This window comes from Apaloderma vittatum, unplaced genomic scaffold (genome assembly GCF_000703405.1).
Source record: "Apaloderma vittatum isolate BGI_N311 unplaced genomic scaffold, ASM70340v1 scaffold1271, whole genome shotgun sequence".
Taxonomy (NCBI): domain Eukaryota; kingdom Metazoa; phylum Chordata; class Aves; order Trogoniformes; family Trogonidae; genus Apaloderma; species Apaloderma vittatum.
Window position 1 is genome coordinate 17,205 of NW_009697161.1, and position 19,519 is coordinate 36,723.

The 19,519-nt window shown below is 41.3% G+C and overlaps 1 protein-coding gene across 1 annotated transcript in view; it reads right to left on the reverse strand.

Annotated features, from left to right (window-relative positions):
• Positions 1-19,519, reverse strand: part of SPECC1 (sperm antigen with calponin homology and coiled-coil domains 1) — a gene marked incomplete at its 5' end in the record, with an annotated part of 36,907 nt that overhangs the window by 2,833 nt on the left and 14,555 nt on the right. The window contains 5 exons of the mRNA XM_009877280.1: positions 12,755-12,857; positions 13,814-13,964; positions 17,286-17,367; positions 18,655-18,755; positions 18,962-19,107. Of these exons, the coding sequence (XP_009875582.1) occupies positions 12,755-12,857; positions 13,814-13,964; positions 17,286-17,367; positions 18,655-18,755; positions 18,962-19,107 (583 nt within the window). The remainder of the gene's footprint in view (positions 1-12,754; positions 12,858-13,813; positions 13,965-17,285; positions 17,368-18,654; positions 18,756-18,961; positions 19,108-19,519) is intronic.

Consider the following 19,519-nt stretch of genomic DNA (forward strand, 5'->3'; position numbering starts at 1 on the left):
GCATCCTCGCCAGCCACATCTTCCTGTGTGCTGAATAGCAGTTCAGACTCTCTGCCACTTCTTTTACTTTATTTAGCTATTTTCTGGTTTCTTTCAAGATTCCCCAAACGACGAAGCTTTTACTGCACCTCACACAAAAGCTAATGCAGACGCACTAAAACCCAGACAGGAAGTATTTTTGCACATGCTCTTCACTTACGACGCCTCGCGGATTAGTTGGCCAACCTGGACTTTGTCCAGCCAGGCAGGATTTCAAATTAATAATAAATGCCCATAACCAAATATGACTCACATTGAAGCACTACACAATACTTTAGGTTAAAACACTCTGGCTGTAATAAATCTACAAATCTAATGGGCTCAGAAAGCCCATCAGCAGCAGACATTACCACACTGCACCAGCCACCGCGTTGTATTTCGCTCTTTTAACATCTGTCAACGGAGAGAAAAGAAAAGCGATGTCGTGGTTGAATACCATCACAAGAGAAAAAAAGTATTTTGCTCTGAAAGCTGTCTTGGCTTTTATCGAATCCATAAAGTTGCACCATGGAAGTCCCAACTTGGTGTTACGGAATTGGCTGAAGCTGGATTACTTTGCTTTCTTGATGCCTCAGAAAAACAAGTCACTATTTCTCAATCTGCAGTTAGTGGGAAAGGGCTGACTGCCAAATTACAGAAGTGATTTTACTGAGGCCAATATATTTTATCAGCTAATAGTCTACCAGCAAGTGCCAATATTATCATTTTATATCATATGATAGAAATGGAAAATGGAGGTCATCCCCCCCATTTGCCAAAGGCCATGGAAATACGGAACAAACAAAACTTTAGTTAAACAACAGGACTGGACAAAAAGGCAACTCATGTTTCTGTGGGAACAATATACCCTATCCTCATTTTCACGATGCTTTTATGAGAGACACGTGAGATACAAAGCCGTTCCTCCCTATAGTATTTCACCAGCCTAGCATCAGTTTCATAGTTTTACTCATCTTTGTAGTTTTAACTATACCTAAAACTCTTCTCCTCCTCCCAATCTAACAATACCTAGGGCTAAGAAGTGCTAACGCCTACAGTAAAATCAGAACTAGGTCCAAAAATCTCCAACAGCATTGTCCAGTCAGTCATCTGCGGCAGTTCTTGGATCCAAGCCACACAAACAGGCAAGAGCTGAACGATGGGGTTCTGCTGACAATATTTAAACCACACATGAAACCTAAGTACTATATCATGATCAACTGAGAAAATTAACTCAAACCTGAATTTTTGTCCTAAATGCAACCCCTCAAAATACATTCAAGGGTTCAGCTCAACTGTTCACTTAATAGCGCACCAACAAACACTTAGACGTAATCAAAATCACTTAATTGCCATTTTCATATTCAACAAGCATGAGTGAATTGTGTTTTTTCCTCTAAACAAATGCATTTTCCATTTTATAAACATGTCTCTGGCATTTTACCTTGAATTCTGCGTTAACTACTTTTCAAGCTGGAATATAAGGACGTGGTAAACGAACAATGACCTTCTGCGTTATGCTACACGGCAGCTTTACTTGTAACACCTCCCCACTACACCACACCAAGAGGAATTAAGTCAAAAGAGAGGCGCTCTGATTTCTCGGAAGATCTCCGGCTCTGCTGAAGCCAGAGGGGAAAAAAAAAAAACCACAAAAAAACCTCCCCAAACAATTTAGGGAATGATCACCTTGGAAACTATTCACTTCTCTTGATTATTTTGGCAGTGGAACCTGTCTCAGTCTTTCTGCCACACCTCTCCGTTCCTCAACACACAGTCCATGACTACGCGGGAGCTATTTGTGCCCACGCTGGTTGTTAGCGTACGCTGCCAAACGGCTGGCTGGAGAGTCTGGCGATTTGGAAGTGCAGTTATCTGAAAGTACCAAAGCACTCAGAATAGTTCATTTCTACAAATATTAAAGCACCTTACATTAAGCAAAGTACAAAAAACCCCAACCCACAAGTTCAGGCAATGTTATTCAAAGAGCACATGTATTATCTATGGTATCAGCGGCAAGGCAAGCCTAAAAGACACCAAACACCTGCAAGTCACTGACCTCAGCTCCCCCCCAGGAACAGAACCTTTGCTTGCAGACAACAGGAGAGCCACAGCAAAGACCTACAGGGCACTGTGTGACCTGTTCTCACTAAAAACACTTTCTTGTTTATGTGATGAAAAAATGATGACACCGTTAGATTTCACTACATCTTTGACTCCAGGTCTTCAGTAAAAAGCAACAGTGACATCATACTCTCTGCATTACAGCCTCAGTGTGTTAAAATACTGACGCAAGATATTCCCACTCTGCAGATGTTACCGTGCCCACAGCAATGTCTGAGTCATAACCTTCTCTATAAGAACCTGAATTATAAATTACAGAGAGGAATCAGCTTGAAGCTTAGCCTGGAACTCTGTGGAGGAAAGCCTGCAATAAATAGGACCTTCGTATCACTCTTCCTGTCCCCCTCAGCATACAACATGCCCTCCTACCTCTCAGGAGTCACTGGTACAGAACAGCACGGCAGAAACGTGCCGGAGCAGCAAATTATTGAGGTTCAGCCCATACCGAATATTGAAGACAGAACTAGTTAAAATAAATATACTGAATAAACCAAAGGGAATCGCCTTGTTTTTAACAGCAGCTCCCCCTTAACTGGCTCAGCTCTCTGCAGTCCTTCCCTGCTTATCGCTAAGCAGAGACCCACAGCTCCTCCACAGACCAGAAGTCTTACAGCTCGGTGTTTTTACGTGGTTATATTTAGACGCAGATGTCGGAACAGGAACCTGCTTTTCATGAGCCACATCTCTGCAAATCTGCACTCTGACCCTTCTAATGTAAAATCTAATCAAGGCACCTTGAAAGGCAACTTCCAAAGATTACCTGCACCCACCCATCTTTAACAATAGCTGCACAAAACTGCGAATCTAATTCGGATTTATTACACCCTAATTGGCTGGGGACACATTAGCGGGTTTCAGCCAAAGAGGTTCTATCAAAGGAGGCATCTAAGATTTGAGCTCTGGATAGGCAAGTTCTAAATACTTCCTAAACAAGCAATCCAAGTGAAGAGGGCTCCTTCTAGCATGACCCAACCTTCTGAGCAAACCACTCCAGTTCATCTAAAATCTCCGGCAAAGATACGAAACATCTGGGCAATCTACTGGAAATACGGGTGAATTAGATGCGTGGTCAGGTTCAGCTAACACAGATGAAAGGCATGAATGCCTGGAATTAAAGGCTGCCTGGATTCTTCTGTAATTACAGGGTGCACCCGGACAACTTGGACAATTGCACACAACCATTTTCAATGGGGAGCTGCAAGTCTAATGTGATCTGCATATCACGTTTAGTCAATCTACTATCAGAAACATTTCTGAATTGTCTTACAAATATTTTTCACTTTAATGGAACACACAATAAAGTAATGCCTCTTGACAAAAAAAAAATAGTAAATCCAGAATAACTTACGGAACAGCACAATGGCATAGAGATTAAGTGGCTTAGTCAAGTTTGGGAAAGAAGCCAGATGACCTTCTATCCTCCAGGCTATATTAATATCCCTAGTTCAAATGGTTCAGGCAGCTGCAGTCTCCATAAGAATTGTTCTAACCTTTCTTTGAAACTTTGTGCTTCTATCCCCATCATCAGTATTTCTAATGCTTCTACCAGCCATGTCAGTATGTCACACGTTATTGCTGATGACACGGGTACAAAACAACACAGCTAACACAAACTGCTGGGTGAAAATGCTGTTAAGTGACACAATTACAGCACAGTGAAATGCTAAGGAAGTGGCGCCGGCTCTGTAAACGTGATCTCATTTACTACATTACTTCTCATAAGGAAAGTCAATCTCCCATCACACTCCCAGGTTCTGTTCGCTCCTTGCTCCAGTGAGGCCACAGGTGACGCTGAGGCTTACTGTTTATCATTGGCTTTGCTCAGTGTGAACTAATGAGCTTTCTTAGCACAGACAAGACATCAGAAAGAGCTTAAGACTACATGCTTTTTGAAAAAGCATCAAACACCAGTTGACTAAAGTCATCACACAGAGCATTGACATTTAAAAAGAGGAAATTTAACAAGCTTATTGTCGTGCGATCTAAACAGAGATTTTTCAGCTCCCAACTGTTTTACTCTCTCAAAAGCCAGAGACCTGAGAACATACCAAAAACTCCAGCATGTCCACTTTTCTTCATCACCTTTCCTAGTCGAGTCAGACTGGCAAGAATAGGTTGCATGATACTGTCTCAAGTTCTGTGCTCAAAACAAGCTCGTCTGACAGGAGTTGTCTCAGAGACATCATTCAGAGAAAACTGCAAAGCCACTCCGAATGATCTGCCCGCTCCCCAAGCTCAGCTCTTTCCTCATCAGGTATTGAGGAGGTCCATGACCCCTACAAGGCAGCTTAGTTCTGGTATTTTGATTACAAAAGCGATGTGGTGCTGCTACAGCTAAAGTCTGCATAAGAATACAAAACGAAAGGAGAATCAAATGGGTCCTACGCTGTAACTTGTTACATTTTTAGGTTTTATTTGCATTTTAATACACAAGACTGACTTTTTAAAATGAAAACAAATTCTGGTAAAAAAAAAGAGTTGAGAGCACTGGCTGGCACAGTGAATATAAAACAGACTGAATGCATCTGAACCTTTCCTAGCAAATAGTGAGAGTTGTGCTGAATACAAATTACCCCTCATTACATTCTCTTTCCTAAAAGTCACCTACTTCAAAGGTGCCACTAAAGGCTGGTAAAGTAACAGAGGTAAGCATACATTCCTCATTTTGGATCTTAGTTTATCACTTCGCACACCAGCTTCCATTTGAGAAAGGAGTCGGGGACAGAGAATTTATAATTCTGAGTTCACAAGGGGCTGGTTTTTTATTACACAAGCATACAGGGCCAAATGAGAGCTGGAATAGGCAAAAGCAATTTTCTCAACATTTCCGGGACTTTTCAGGGATGAGATAACGACGACAAAGGATGATATACCAAGTGTGAGTGCTACTTCTGTAATTTACACCACTGTCACGTTCAGTGAGCGGGCAGAACAAGCGTCAGCTCTATCTGGAAAGGCAGAGGTGGATCACACCTCAAGACCAGGAACTAATAAATTCTCCTCATTGTACTAATCCCATTAGATATCGATGAGTTTGTATTTTTGCTCTGCAGCTCTTCTGCTCTTCAGGATCAATCGTACTTGTTACGCTCACCTGCTAAAAGCCAACTCCCTGCTCACCACACGTCTAACATTTCTCACCAGCCTGTAACAAATGACACCGCTGCTGCATGCCACAGCGGAGAAACTGCCTGCCTTCGTTCCCAAGAGTGAAGATGCAGCAGCAGAGCTCCAGGGACCACACAGATCTCTGGGGAAGGAGGGAGGGAGCGAGGGACAGGAACTCGCTCCCCTCTGTGTCCAAGCCAGCAGCTCAGCGGCTTCCTGCCTGCAGCCCTGTGCAGAATTGCTAATGACCACAGCGACCGCTCAGCAGCTATTCCTCATTACCTCTATTGAGAGGTCAGAGATTAGCCATGTCCTGGAATTCCTGGGCGGACGAGTAGGCTGTGAACGGCAGCAGGCTCACGGGAAAGGATGGAGACAAGGTGGGGAAACGCACGGAGCGGGCAGCAGGGCTTAGGTCTCTCCCGGTTAAATTTGCAGTTTGGAGCTGTTCCAGCTGGTGACCAATCAATTCACTGTTTTCACTGAGTGTCACTGCATCCAGGCAACACAAGGCAAGCGTCTTGGACTTTGGGATGGATAGAATGCAAATGCTATTTTTAAAATTACCCAGCAGGACAGAAAGTTACGCATGAGAGAGCTGCATGGGCATTTATTTTATCCCTCCAATGAAGAGACTTGTATTTGTTTACAGGATAAAGCCCCTTATGTGAAAAAAAGGTAGAGCTTGGCTCAAGCTATGTGGTTGCGCTGGAGAAGCACGTTCATGTGTTGGCATCACTGTGGAAGGGGCTTACACGTTGGTAATCAACCCAATTCTCACCAACAGGCCATGATTTGGCTGCTGCATTTGTTTTACAGTCCCAAGGGAAACCACATGTATACATTCATCTATAAGTGCTTTTATTTAGAAAAATAAAACATTTATTCCGGAAAAAAAATGAGAGTATCTTGAAATTTTAAGCCCATATTTTTATTAATTAAAAAAAAATAAATCTCAGGATTGTCTTTTTTATCAGAGCATCTTTCCAAATATTACTGAAACTCACTTGGAAAAGTGGACAGAAAACCTGAACATCCACTCCTCAGTGCTATGATGAATTATGAAACGCCAATGCTAACACAGTTCTCATGATCAGTTAAATATTTAGATAGAAACGTGGTTAATGATGATATCCAAGAAAGAGACTGATACAATTCAGAAACATACTGAAGCAGTTTTATGCTACCTGTCAACATAAACACAAAAAGTAACGTAAAAAAGGTAAGAGAATCACTCCCATACCCAACAGCGCATCTTGCAATTAAGAAACAACCAAATTATTTCTGTATTTTGCTAGGACGGTGCACAGCTGTGCTGGGATTCTCAAGCCTTTAAAACTAAGCTCCATTATATTAGTGTCAAAGGAAGCATTTGACGGACTGTTTTACGAGCCAAGTCCCAGGAATCACATTCTGCCCAAGTTCAGAGGTTGAGCGGGTTGATCCTGGTTTTTGTTCCATTCAAGCTTCTTGATCCTTAACTAGAGCTGCCAGCCTGAGCACCAGCCCCAAGGACCGTGGCAGCGTTTGCACTCTCGGTGGTTCAGTTTTGGTGCGTAACTGAAGTGTAAGCGAGGCAAAGTGCTCAGCTGAGACTTAAAAAAAGATTGGGACAGTAGTTGCTTAAGTAGAAAGAGAATGTCAACCACCCCCACACTAATGACGTACAAAGAAATAACAGACTTCTTGTTTCTAAATATAAGCCTTAGTTTCCAGAATAAGGAAGAAACCGTCAAACATGCACACAACTGACCATGAAGGAGCTTTTGGATGTCCTATAAAGCAGATCCACCCAGTGTGCAGCCCCAGCAATATCCTTGCTTGATGCACCAGCAGTAAAAAATGAGTCCTTCTGGCCGGCTGTGCGAGCAGCAGCGAGTCCACCTCTCTAACGAGAACGTATTGGCCCCACGACCACTTGACCAAGGGAATACATTATGTCTTCATCAGCCTGTCTGCATTTGTAGATCTATTGGGCCGCGCTTAATTTGTGCTGGATCTCCTCCAGCCAGCAAACGAGTCAAGAAGCTATGAGAAAAAGCAAGGGATAATATTGTGGAAGAAGGTTTGTGAACCAAGAGGATACGGAGGAAATAATTGTCCGGTACAAAATGAAAAGGAATGCAAATTCCTCTGAGAAAAAGCAAGCCGCAAATTCATAAACAAAAAGCTAGTATTAGTCTGAGTTTAAACTGAATAAAATCGAGTAAAAAACTTTATAACCACTGCCAAGCCACTAGTCAACCAGTTTCTTGCTACAATTACTTGACAAACAGCAAATACTGTAACAGTGTTTATTTTTCTCCCTAAGCTTTGTATCTTTGCTACATGGAGAATATAGTACTGTGCAGAAATAGCAGCTTTTACATAGTCTGATAGATCAGCTTTACACTTCTAGCAGTAAAAGCACTCACAACTACATGTAATGACTTTTAGGTTATGGCCAAAAGTAGTTTGTCTCTCAAGGCTGGAATAGTCATAGTAGTGGGAATACTTCAGGGTAGGGCTTTTTTCTTCCTTTTGAATAGCAGAGGCACAATACAGGAAAGACACTTTTTTTTATTATATACAGCAAAGACAAAGGTTGAAGTATTTAGACTCCTCTTAATGCCAATATGCATTTCTGGAAACTATGCAGGCTGTGGTGTCCATCACGATTATTTCTTCAGAGCCCTAAAACTGTGCTTTACGAAAAGAAAGCTTCAAAAAACAATTAACAACTCCTGAAGCAAATATTCAGAATGGCTGGGCATACAGAGATTTGTATTTTGCCAATTTAGACTAAACAACACATTGCCAGAGAGTACCGCCCTAAAACCAGTTTCTACATACTCCTAAGCATAATCTCTAAAACTGCACAGTGTTCCCGGGACCTACTACAAAGTCAAATCACTCCAAATAAGGCACGGAAACAAATAAATAAAATTTTCTTCCAGCTTTGCTCGTAGTTGCTTGTGTATTTTATGCAAAATAATTAAAAGGAATTCTTTTCTCCAGGAACTATTTGTCCCATAAATGCCAGTAAGACCAACACCAATTTATCAGCCATCTCATACTGATGTCGGGGCTAATATGGAGCACCGTCTCTTCTCCTGCCTTTATCCATAAGCTCGTGTGCCGACACTGTCATAGTCAGGGAGATGATATACTGCAAAGGCTTAAATGCACAGGTCATGAAATATATGAAATATAAAAATCTTTAGAGGTAGAGCTGCCATTTCCCTCTGTCAGTTCTGGAACCTTCCTTGTCTCCTCCTGCTTAGCACTCCTCTACTTAAGACAAACACACAGATAGCTTTACTATAAGAGACGGTCGTTCTTCAGTAAGTTGATCGCAAATGGGTCCCTGTTAAACCAAACAGAACTTGGGTAAAAAGAGTAACCATGACGGTGCATTGGAGAAAAGAGTTGGTCTCTGATTCTCTTTTCCTCTGTGTCACAGGATGGATGCGTAGTGGTTGGAAAACCCATGAAAATAGTTCTATTAAGCAAACCATATTCATTAACAAGGTAGCAATTCCTTCCCCTCTCTGGAGTGGGTATATGTGGCAGAAACAATAATCCTCAGTTCTAATGATCAGGGGTTAAGTGCCTCTTGATGTCCTGTGTTTTCACAATACATCTGTGGATAGTAATAGACTTAATCTGGAGAGGTTTGGCCCCTTGACAAATGATCTCCACAGAGAGCAAACAGAACCAGGGCACTTAAATAACACCACAGTCACTAATGATATGATTATGGAAGGTGATAATGTAACAAGAATGACGCTCAGCAGCTTCCAGGACTAACAGGAACAGAGTCTATTAGAAAGGAGGCACCTAATTTCTACTTGATGCTGTTGCTATGACCTATAATCTTCTTAAATAGATGAAAAAACCCACAAGACAACAGAGAAAAAGCTATTTTAACATAAATAACTTACTCTCGGCAGGCTTTGTGGTTTAAAGGATTTGTGGTAATTGAGTTCCAGAGCCACAAAGGCAGTTCTCAAGTCTAGTCATCTCATCACCCTACACCATGATGTCAACAAATCCAGACTGTTCCTCCTGCCTCTCTGTGCATATCTAGCAAAAGAGATCATGTGCCAGTGCACAGTTCTTATGGGGAACCATACATTAGATTAAGGTTAGGGTTTGTTGCTTGGTTTTTGGTTTTTTTTAAGCTGGAGATTTTCCTCACGGAGGTTTAGCACAAAGCCACTGACCCCAAAGCTTGTTTCTTTTTACTGCTTTTAGCACTTCCCCTGCATAGCTATTCAAAATTGATGGCCAAAATGCCACATAACACTCATCCAGGCATTGAAATATGACAACTGAAGTCATATGATCGATCATGCCACAGTTTATGCAATCTCACCTTCATACTCTTTTCTCCTAGTCATTAAACTGAACTTCCACTTTATTTTCATTCTAGTGATTGTTTTTATGTTCTAAATAATTACTCCTTCTCTTTAGTATTCATATATTTTTGATATCAAATCACTGTTTAAATAGGGGCCTTAGAAGTGACATAGCAGATTAGAGAAACACAGATGCTTTCATGTTTTCCTGCAGTTACTGTAAACTCATGCAATTTCCTTTTTTAAAAAACAAACAAAACCCTCCAGGCCACTGCTAATTTGTGTTGCATGTCTCCCAAGTCCCTCCAGTGTCCCTCTCTTGTTTTATGAGATTGCCTCCCCAGGAAGAAGCTGGAGTTCAAAGCCAGAGAATGTTCCCACTGCAGTCAATACAAGGATATATGCCAGGAGCAAGAGTTGAATTTCCATCTATATCTATGGATTAAAACATTTTAAAAATGGAGCCTTGTGTGCTGGTCTCTGGGTCTTATCCCCAGATACCTTCCTCGGTCATTAGACCAGTTTTCCTCAGGGAATCTGGGAGATGGGCAGTAATCTAACCCATTTTGCTCACATTGTTTAAAGAAATCTGGTATCTTCATAATTTAAACAGTAAGGAGTCTCCCTCTTCCTCACCAGCTCCCATCAGGAACTGTTACTAGACCTCAAAGACCTCATTTTGCCACTGAAAAAAGAAGTTAGGGAGCCAAGCAGCAAGTCTTTAATTCTCTCATTCCACTGTGTCACAGAGCTGAAAGCAGTTTGCATCCAGTTATCTGCGGTTCCAGGCTTCACGTTAGAAAGAATAAGACAAATTATACCGGGATTTCCACAGATGATGCCTCATAGACAGGAGAAAAGAAGTCATGCACATCATCAGGGTTCTGCTTGGCGGAGTTCATTACCTCACTCCCAGCCTTGCAGCGGCTGAGGCAGGAAGGAGGATGACGTTCTGCACTCCAGTTCTCTGTACTCAAGAATGATGTTAAGCTCCACAGGGAGTTTTTATCAGCCTTATCGTAAGAGTGCAAGGGTCTGGGAAAAGCAAGTTCAAGAAGAGTTAGTGAATGCACCGCGAAGGGCACAACGGGAATGAGAATCTGAGGAAGAATGTCCAAGAGATAATGCCTCTAAATGAAGCAGTGAAGATAGACAGGCAAGACTCTCACCCTAAATCAGTACTGGGCTTGTCCTTCGGCTCATCTGACTTTAATTTCCACCGTGAGATCTCACACTCTGGGCAATCCCCATCACATCACAGTCTGAACTTCTCGGACCCGCCTGGATTATGCAGTGTTTGTCAGTGCTTTAGCTGCTTGTTCTCTAAAACTGCTGAAAACTCATTCCGCTGCTTTAGAAAGAGCAACAACAGGGGACAGTCATGAACAGAACAAGAACCTCATTGGAGCAGGAACCAAAATGACAAAGCTTTTTATGAAACACCATCTGGACAGTCACACAGCAACAACGCTGCAGCAGCCATATAGAAAGCAAAAACTTCCACTGTCCTCTGAACCATGGATGTACTTTCCTCCAGAGACTAACACTAAAAGGAAAAACAAATAAGACTCAGATTGCCTTGCGTACCTCCTGGGTGGCCTGCGATCTGATACATGGTTAGCTCCGCTGCTTGGGTTCCAGCAGAGAAAAACAAAACTCCTTTTCTGGTGTATCACAGAGGGAATACTTGTCAGTCGTGGTGCCAGTCTGGCACCTACAGAATCAGGACAGGCCTCTGTATTTGCAAAGCTACATCATAATTTATAAAAGCATTTAGTCCAACTTGGGTGTAATCAGAGAAAGAAAACTGCAGGCTGACTCACAGAACATTTCTAACAGCGAACTCAGACTGTTTTAAGATGAGGAAGCTCACCATGTGTGCCTTTTGAAACAAGAAAGGGCAACACTGTTTGGTTTGCTGGCTTAACAGAAGTTATACTTGGAAAAGTTGTATTTCTTGTATCATTTTCTGAAGACTGGATGGGAATATTACCCCCCAAGTTCAAAATCAAGACTAGAAGAATTTTAGTAGATGAGAGCTAAAATAAATCAAGACAGCATAGAGCATACAATTTCAGGGACAGTTATCTTAGGCAGTATCAGAGAACTGGAGGCTAAACACTAACCCTGGCTTTATTCTAAGATGTGTCTGAAGTCAAGAGCTTTCTCTGCTACCTCTCCTTGTGCAAAACTGGTACAAGCCAGACGAATATGCCAATGCTATGAAATGACTCAAACATTTACAGATCAGGTACTTAAAGGAAATGCTACTGTCTTCTCTTCCTAACTCCTGCACCCTGCAGCTAATGCTTCATAAAGAGCTGGTTCTGAAGAAAATAAATATTTTATTATTTACTTTAAAAGATGGACTCTGCTTTTATTAAAGACTTGCTCCAGGGTGCATATCATGTGATGATAACTGCTTTTGTCTTCTGCCCTAAGTAACAAAAAATATTGTTTTTAAGAAAAAAAAAAAAATCCCAACATTATATCAAACCAAGACTATCCTGCACACCCAGCATATATCACAGGACAAACTGTTGTCTAAAATTGCAGCTCAGTTACAAGCAGAACCAAAGGTCTAACTAAACTGCACACAAACACTGCCCCAGCTTGGTAAGCACCGCAACGGTCATACAAGAGAACTGGACAAACCATCATGTCTGTTTAACAGTGAAAAATCACTCCACAAAGAAATGAGACTTTCTTAAGCAGTCCAAACTTGCTTTGATAAAAATTGCAGCAGATTAGAAAGAGCAGGGCTCCAAGTACAAACTTCATCTGGTCAAGGTTGCACAAAGGAATATTTCTTTGGTTTTACAAAAATGACCACAGCACAACAGCCACAGAAGCCAACAGAAAAAAACATTAGGATGTAGTTTCAAAAACTGATGGCAAATTGAAGCTGCTGCACACAGACACACTGATTCTCATCATCAGTGAACTTTGATGTAGTAAATATTTTGAGTTTTGTATACAAATTGCTTATAACAATGTAATATCGAAGACTGCAGTGTTAAAGAAATTTGAAGGAAGAGGATGGAAACATGCAGTAGAAATAAATATGCAAAAAATCAGCAGACTGAAATACAGATATTTACTTGAAGTGACACTGTGATTAATTATTTCCCAGACAAAAAGTAAAATTGTACCTATTCCCTTACCTGGTAACCTTCAGTCTTCTTTTGGCACCATTTCAACAGAGCATTCCTCTTCGAACCACCATACTCCCGAGCCAGGGCTGCCAGGGGGTCCTTTCTCTCCACACTAACCCAGGGAAGCATCGGGGAGAAGAAGATAAATATCCTTGAAGTGCCTTGTTTTTTCACCAGTGGGTAAATACTACATGTATGACAAAGCAGAATGGCAGCACAGAACCTAAATGTAAATCAAACTGTAACAGCTTTCAGAGCTGGGATTCTGTATTTGCCTTTAAAAGAGATAAATTCAGTTAGTATCACTGCATACAAAGAGCTGAAAAACCAGCAGCGTATGGATATCCAATGGTATGTGTTAACCCAGCATTTCTGCTATTAGTTTGCTATTAGTTTTAGCTTTAGTTAAAAAATCTTCAAGTAACCTCTTTACATATTGAAAACTATGATTTAGGGTGTAGAATTGGAAGAAATTACTGAAAGAAAGTGTAACAGCAAATTCACATCCAACTGAGCTGCTGCAGAATGAATTCTTGAATAAAATTAAAGATCTGGAAGCTGCAGATCTTGCAGTAAAGGCCTCCAGGACAGCTAAAGGCCAACGATCAAAACACCCGCACTGTCTCCACCCTACAGATTCTACTGCTGGAAATAATTGTGGAGATCAGTGGAAAATATCTAAGTTTTTTCTCAAGATAGGAAAGAATTATATATCCAGCTTTCCCTTAGACCTCAAAGCTTTTAGTTTTTAACACACCATAACATGCAAAGCTACAGTAAGATAATGAGGGCTGAGCACTCAAACACGTGATGGAATTCTTGTATACAACTTAGCGGCTCCTGACAGTTTGCTATCCCCATTTTGTCACGATTGCTCATTTTCCAAATAACTGTGGTTATTATAATCTGAATTTTGATATCTGGATCCGATAAGCCGGGTAATTCTGAAGTGGACAGGCTAGCCAGCAGAGAGGCAGGGGTGCATCAGATTAAAACATTCATCTTGGTGACAGGTAGTGCAGTCAGCCTTTCCAATATACTGTTTTTCCTGGGAAACTGAGTCGGTACCTGAGTTTGCTTTGGGGTTTCAAGCTGCTGGGGTTAGAGGTAAGCATTCTGCTGCTGAAGGCCACAGGGGGTTTGCTCAGGGATTCCAGGGAAGGGCTTTTACGGAGGTAATGGTCTGGTTTCAACTCTTCATTTCTCCCCTTCAGAAGGTCTGTGGGAATAAAAAAAATAGAAGAGAAAAAGCTGTCAGTTTGCAGCCCGAGGAGCTTGATTAATAACTGTCCTGCCATCCAGCACACAATATGCAGTCTGTTGTTTTGACTCTAAACAAATGTACTCATTTGTTCATTAAACACACATGGGCCTAGGAAACCTTGAGCAGATTAGAGGTGATCACAACAAGGAATGGCTTTGAGGATTTCAACAGGGCCGACTGCCTGGTTTCCTGTGATTGATACTCCTGCTGGGGGGTAGGGGCCTCAGGTGAATGAGGGGAAATACCAAAATCTACAGTCTTAAAGGTTCAAAAGCTGATCGCCAGATATCGTCACCAGATGACTGACCAGCCCTAGTACAGTAATTTCTTTTCTGCCATCAGCAGACTTGCAAAAAGAAAGACTCGTCTGTCTCTTGAACACAGCTCAAGGCAACTTATCACATGATGTTTGGCATCCCACCTCACAGAATGCTGAGAAGCCTCAATATATTCATAGCAGAGGAATCTACATTTTTATTACATACATTATGTATTTATATATATTTGATACATACCTACACATGTGTGTGCATATATATAAATAAAATAAAACCAACCAAGTGAGTAGCCATAGAATCCAATGTTGTGATAGGCTGCTGAAGAGAAGCCAAAGAGATGACAGAAAACATATCACCACCCCATGCATATCAGTTGTGAAGCAAAGCAAGGTTGTTGGCTGCGTTGTTTCTGTAGACAAACTCTCAACAAGACAGGATTTAAGGCCAGCACATAATGAGCTGTTATCAGAAATTCACTTTTTCTCCCCCTTTGGAGATACCTCCCAGTGTTAATTATCAGTTAATGCCACATCACCTAGAGGTGTGAATTCCTTCTTATCGCAGCTTCAGCAAAGGCCAGTATCGCTGAATCGGTTCTAAGTTTCTTTGCAGCAGTAACTGGGGTGTGTGTATCAGCAGTTGCCAGAAATACACATCCTTCCAAGAGGCATGCAGCTGCCCTTGCTTTGGCTCCTGAATTTTGTAAGACATCAGCATTTGTAGCTGCTGAGAGCCATAGGCATTTCTACACTTTCTTTCCATAGCATAAAGGGCTGCTAAGTTCCTGTCTATTAAGAAGTCCAGATGACAGAGGACAGAAAGCAGACCCAGGAGACTGTTCGGCTGTTGGCAGAGCTCTATTGCATTGGCTTGCACACATTTTGCTCAGTCGAGGTCATCCTTCCTTCCCCTCACACCTGTCCCTTCTTTGTGTGCACAACAACAAGAAACAGCACAAAGCATACTTTTTAAAAGCCTTTTTTGTTGTTTTTGCAATATATATGCCAAATGTGTACGCGTCTGCTAGCTCCTCATTAGGCTGGACTCAAGTAGCCACACCAATCAGACAGGCAACCAATAAATGATTCTCAGGACCACTTCAAATTAATAATGTTCTGCTTAGAGATACAGATCTACTGCAAAAGGCACATCAATAAAGAAAGTCTGAACATTTTAAAAGGGAATGCAGATGTCTCACTAGTTTATAAGTATAGCAAAATAAAAAATAAAAAAAAGAAACCTTGTGGTTACCGGCTTGAATTATACCGCAGTGCCTGAAGTGGGGCAAGTTAACAGTTTTGTACTCTGGTTCTCACTTGCCTGAGTAACAGAATTCCTGTGACTTCTGGCTGCTACAAACTCCAGGGCAGAAGCAAGAGAGCTCCGATTTGAAATGAAAGGATCATAGCCAAAGATCAGCTCTCTCTGCAAAGTGGAGAGATGCAAATCCATTCTCCTCTCTGACAATGTAACATTTGGGTCATATTAAGGACATCACAGAACCCTGCTGGGATACTGGTCAGATGGAATCAGCCAGAAGATTATTATTATGGAGACTACTTCACTCTGAATTTCCTCAGGGATATTTTTTAATTTAGTGTTGTTTGCATAGGGCTTGGATCAACTGCCTTCTAGGATTATTTAGATTGGAACCAGAGCTATTAGAACTTTTTAGTGAGTAAGCCTTTGCTATGGATTGTTGGAATTAAATTAAACCCAGGTACAAAGAGAAGCTGTAAATTCAGGAACTTGTTAGATAAGCAACTATAAATTTTTACCACACAATGGCTAATAAAATATCTCTTGATTTCAACAGATTTTCACAGAACAATCATCTATGGGTAACAACAGTAATTATCCTTGGTCTGAAGTAAGATATTTATTACTAAGAACTGGCATTACATTACATAGTTGACAGATTAAAAAGGTTTTATGTTCTGTTTAGGATCATTGTATACTCTGCTGCATGACATTTTCTGGAAACCAACTGATGCATGTAAGTAAACTGTGTCTGTTCCACGGATAACTTCTGCTTGCTTAGCATTTACTCCTGCAGGAGAAGCCAGTAGCATGGACAAGATGTTATTTGCTTATGCTGCCATACACCCTACAACTTGTTTTTCTGTTCAGACCCAGCATCGGCATCTCTTCTTTGAATGATGGAAGTGAAGCTTAGCAGATTATCTCAAGTGTTTAAAACTGAAAGCAGATTCTAATTTCTCTCCTGTGCTAGCAAAGTACTGCAGAAAATCCAGTCTGCTGACGAAGAAGTTGTGACATTTTTTGTCCCTCCCTGCAGTTTCAGTGAGGTTTCACTACAGGAATATAATATTTCATCTGTCCTTAAAAAATCAATAATCTCCTGTTACTAGCTTTGATTCCAATGCAACAACCACATTCAAGACTAGACAATCAAAATAAAGGGCCCTAGAAAAAATGGGAAACAAACACTAGTAGAAAAGAATATTAAATGACAAGAGAACAAAAGCAAAGTGTGAAATAAAAACAAACGCATCTCTTGAGAACCCTCAGACAAACTATTTTGAGCCCAAACATGACTGCTCCTGAACAGTCACATCGGTATCTGAAATGTTTAATGTATTTCAAATGAAGCTCAATTTAAAAACAAATAAACCCTCAAAAGACAGTGCTTTGGACTTGCTCCAGATCCATCCACGTTGAACAAAATCCAATCCTCTCCAGTTCCACAGCGTGGATTAGAGAGGTGCCATCGATACCTTGGAATAAAGAAGGCAAGTTTGTGTTGGCAAACCATAATAAATCAGCTATTCTTTAGTTTTCCAAGGCTACGATCAAGATGGAATGGAAACATGACTAAATTAATACGCTCTCTAAAACAAAGACTCTTGAGGGCACTTTTTCATGCTTCCTTTCACCATACAAGAGGAGGAAAAACAGCCGAGGCAGAGGCCAACAGTTCGTTACAAGCTTTTGCTAGTAAAAAAAGGCAATACTTTTATGCTTACTGCAAACTTACCTGCAAGAGGAAGGTCTGAAAGATCCGTGTGCCTGGCAACACCCTTGCTGGCTGGCTTGGCATTATTATAAACAGAATGTCTCTATGAAACAAGTAAATAGTAAAGATAATTTAAAAAAAACACTAGCTATTATGCTTACACAGGTAAGCAGAAAGAAAAGATGCTTCTGTTATCTCAAGATCACAAAGCAGGTGGAGGGACACAGAGACCTTTCAAAAAGGTATCAGCTGTGTCTAGAGCTGGGTGAACAGCTGTGAAAAATGAAAGGACAAAGGGACGACATTTTTAGCTGGTAATACATTGGTTCCCAAAGCATTTCACGTTTTTATTTGCATTATTTTTTTCTCCTGCTAAATATAATCTAGTCGCACAAACTCAAAGAAAGAATTCTGGTTTCTAATCCCAAATTGTCTCCAGCACTCCAAATCCTAAATCAGAAGGATTCTTGTCTCTCCAGCTCAGCACCAGTTCTCAGCATTAACACCCACTCAGCCAGGCATTAATAGAAGGTTCCCAGACCTCTGTTTAATCCCATTCTTTAAACTTCCTTTGTTGATTCTTTGAAGGAAACGTGCTCACACATTTGTTAAGCAGTCTGAATTTCAAAGTCATCTGATTCTTCAGAAGGCTCACCTAAACACCCTGGCCTTCCAACTGTTTTTTATATGGATTCAGAGTGAAATATCCTGTTTTAAGTCCAGTGACCACCCAGTCAAAAACCATACGACGGCTTCTCTAGCCCAGAAAGGCTGCCCACCTGATGGGACACCACCTTCAGCGTACGTGGAAATCAGGAAGCACAGTGCATTTGCTTCTCCGTTGTTACAAAATCAGTATTTCCAATCACTTTGCACCACAAATTTGAAAATTGCTAACAGAAAGTTAACTAACTAGTGCAGTGATATAAGAAGTACTGCATTCCAGAGCACTTATACCTCACTAGGAAAAAAACCCAAATTTTAAGAGCTCTTTGTTCAGCGTTATATGAACTTACCAAGTAACTGGGAGCATACATCCTAAAAACTTATTAGCTCCTGCCTCTCAACTCCCATGCCAGCTGCCTAGCTTAGTTTGACATTTCTTGTAACTCGCTCCCAAACCTATTTTTTGGTCAACAGTGACTAAAGGTCAGAAGTGTGTTCCAAAGAGTTCACATCCGTCCACTAAGACCTCTAAGCTGAAGTCAAACTGACTTTGATCCTTTTTTGTTAGTACTCCAGCATTTGATGTTTCACAGCAAATAAACAGAGGAGTTTCCCCTTCCCCTTGTCAACACCCGTATGTTGGCACGCCAAAGCTACGTCATGCTGAGGCAAACACTGCATCTACCCATTTTAAAACTACAAGGATAGAAAGAGCTCCCTGTACCTGCATGGGGGAAACAGCAGCTGCTGGGGCTGTCCTCACCGGAATGCCACTTAGAGGGCTCCTGGGGACCTTGTGAACTGTGATACTTTGTCCAGTGCTACCTGCAAGGAAAAAACACGGAAACACTCTCATTTCAAACCCAACTATCTCCCTCTCATGCGAACAGGGAACCGCTGGCATAGTGACGTTCCACAGACAGTATTAAGCACTGACAGAAAAGATCCATTAAGCAGCAGCACAAAATGGCAAAGAACTACCTGTTCACTGCTAGAAACTTTTTTTACTGCAAATTACAGTGTTCAAATACCTGAGCATCCTAAGTCAAATGATTTTATCAGTGACTTCACAGTGGCTGCAGATTCTGACGGAGTGGGAGATGCTCTGCTAATGCAGACTCCTTGCCAGCGGTTGCTTGTATCTGCCTCTAGAGATTCCACCTCTTCAGCTGTCAGCCTGCAAAGCAGAAACCAGATCAAAGTCAGGGGCAACAGGAAGTGCAAGCAGAGATTAAAGGTCTTTATACGTAGTAAGGCAAATGCAATGATGCACGTCTTTTATTGCGATGCCCGGAACGCAGACTGCTCGTTAGAATGCTCATGGTTTTTTTCTTGGGAGTGCCTGGCAAGCAGCAAATCACTGAGCATAACAAACTGTTCTGTGTTGTTAAATATATTATCCTCATCCTCGCACAGGGTGGATGATCATCGTAGTAAAAGCCAGTTTGATAAGGTTTGTGGGTAATCACTGTAATTACCTGAAGAGGGGCTTTCAATACAGCACAAGGGCCAAGGAGCTACTGTGGTCCTCAGGATATACTGAGGAAAGTAACTAAAGAGATGTTATTTTACCACTCCATATTTATAAT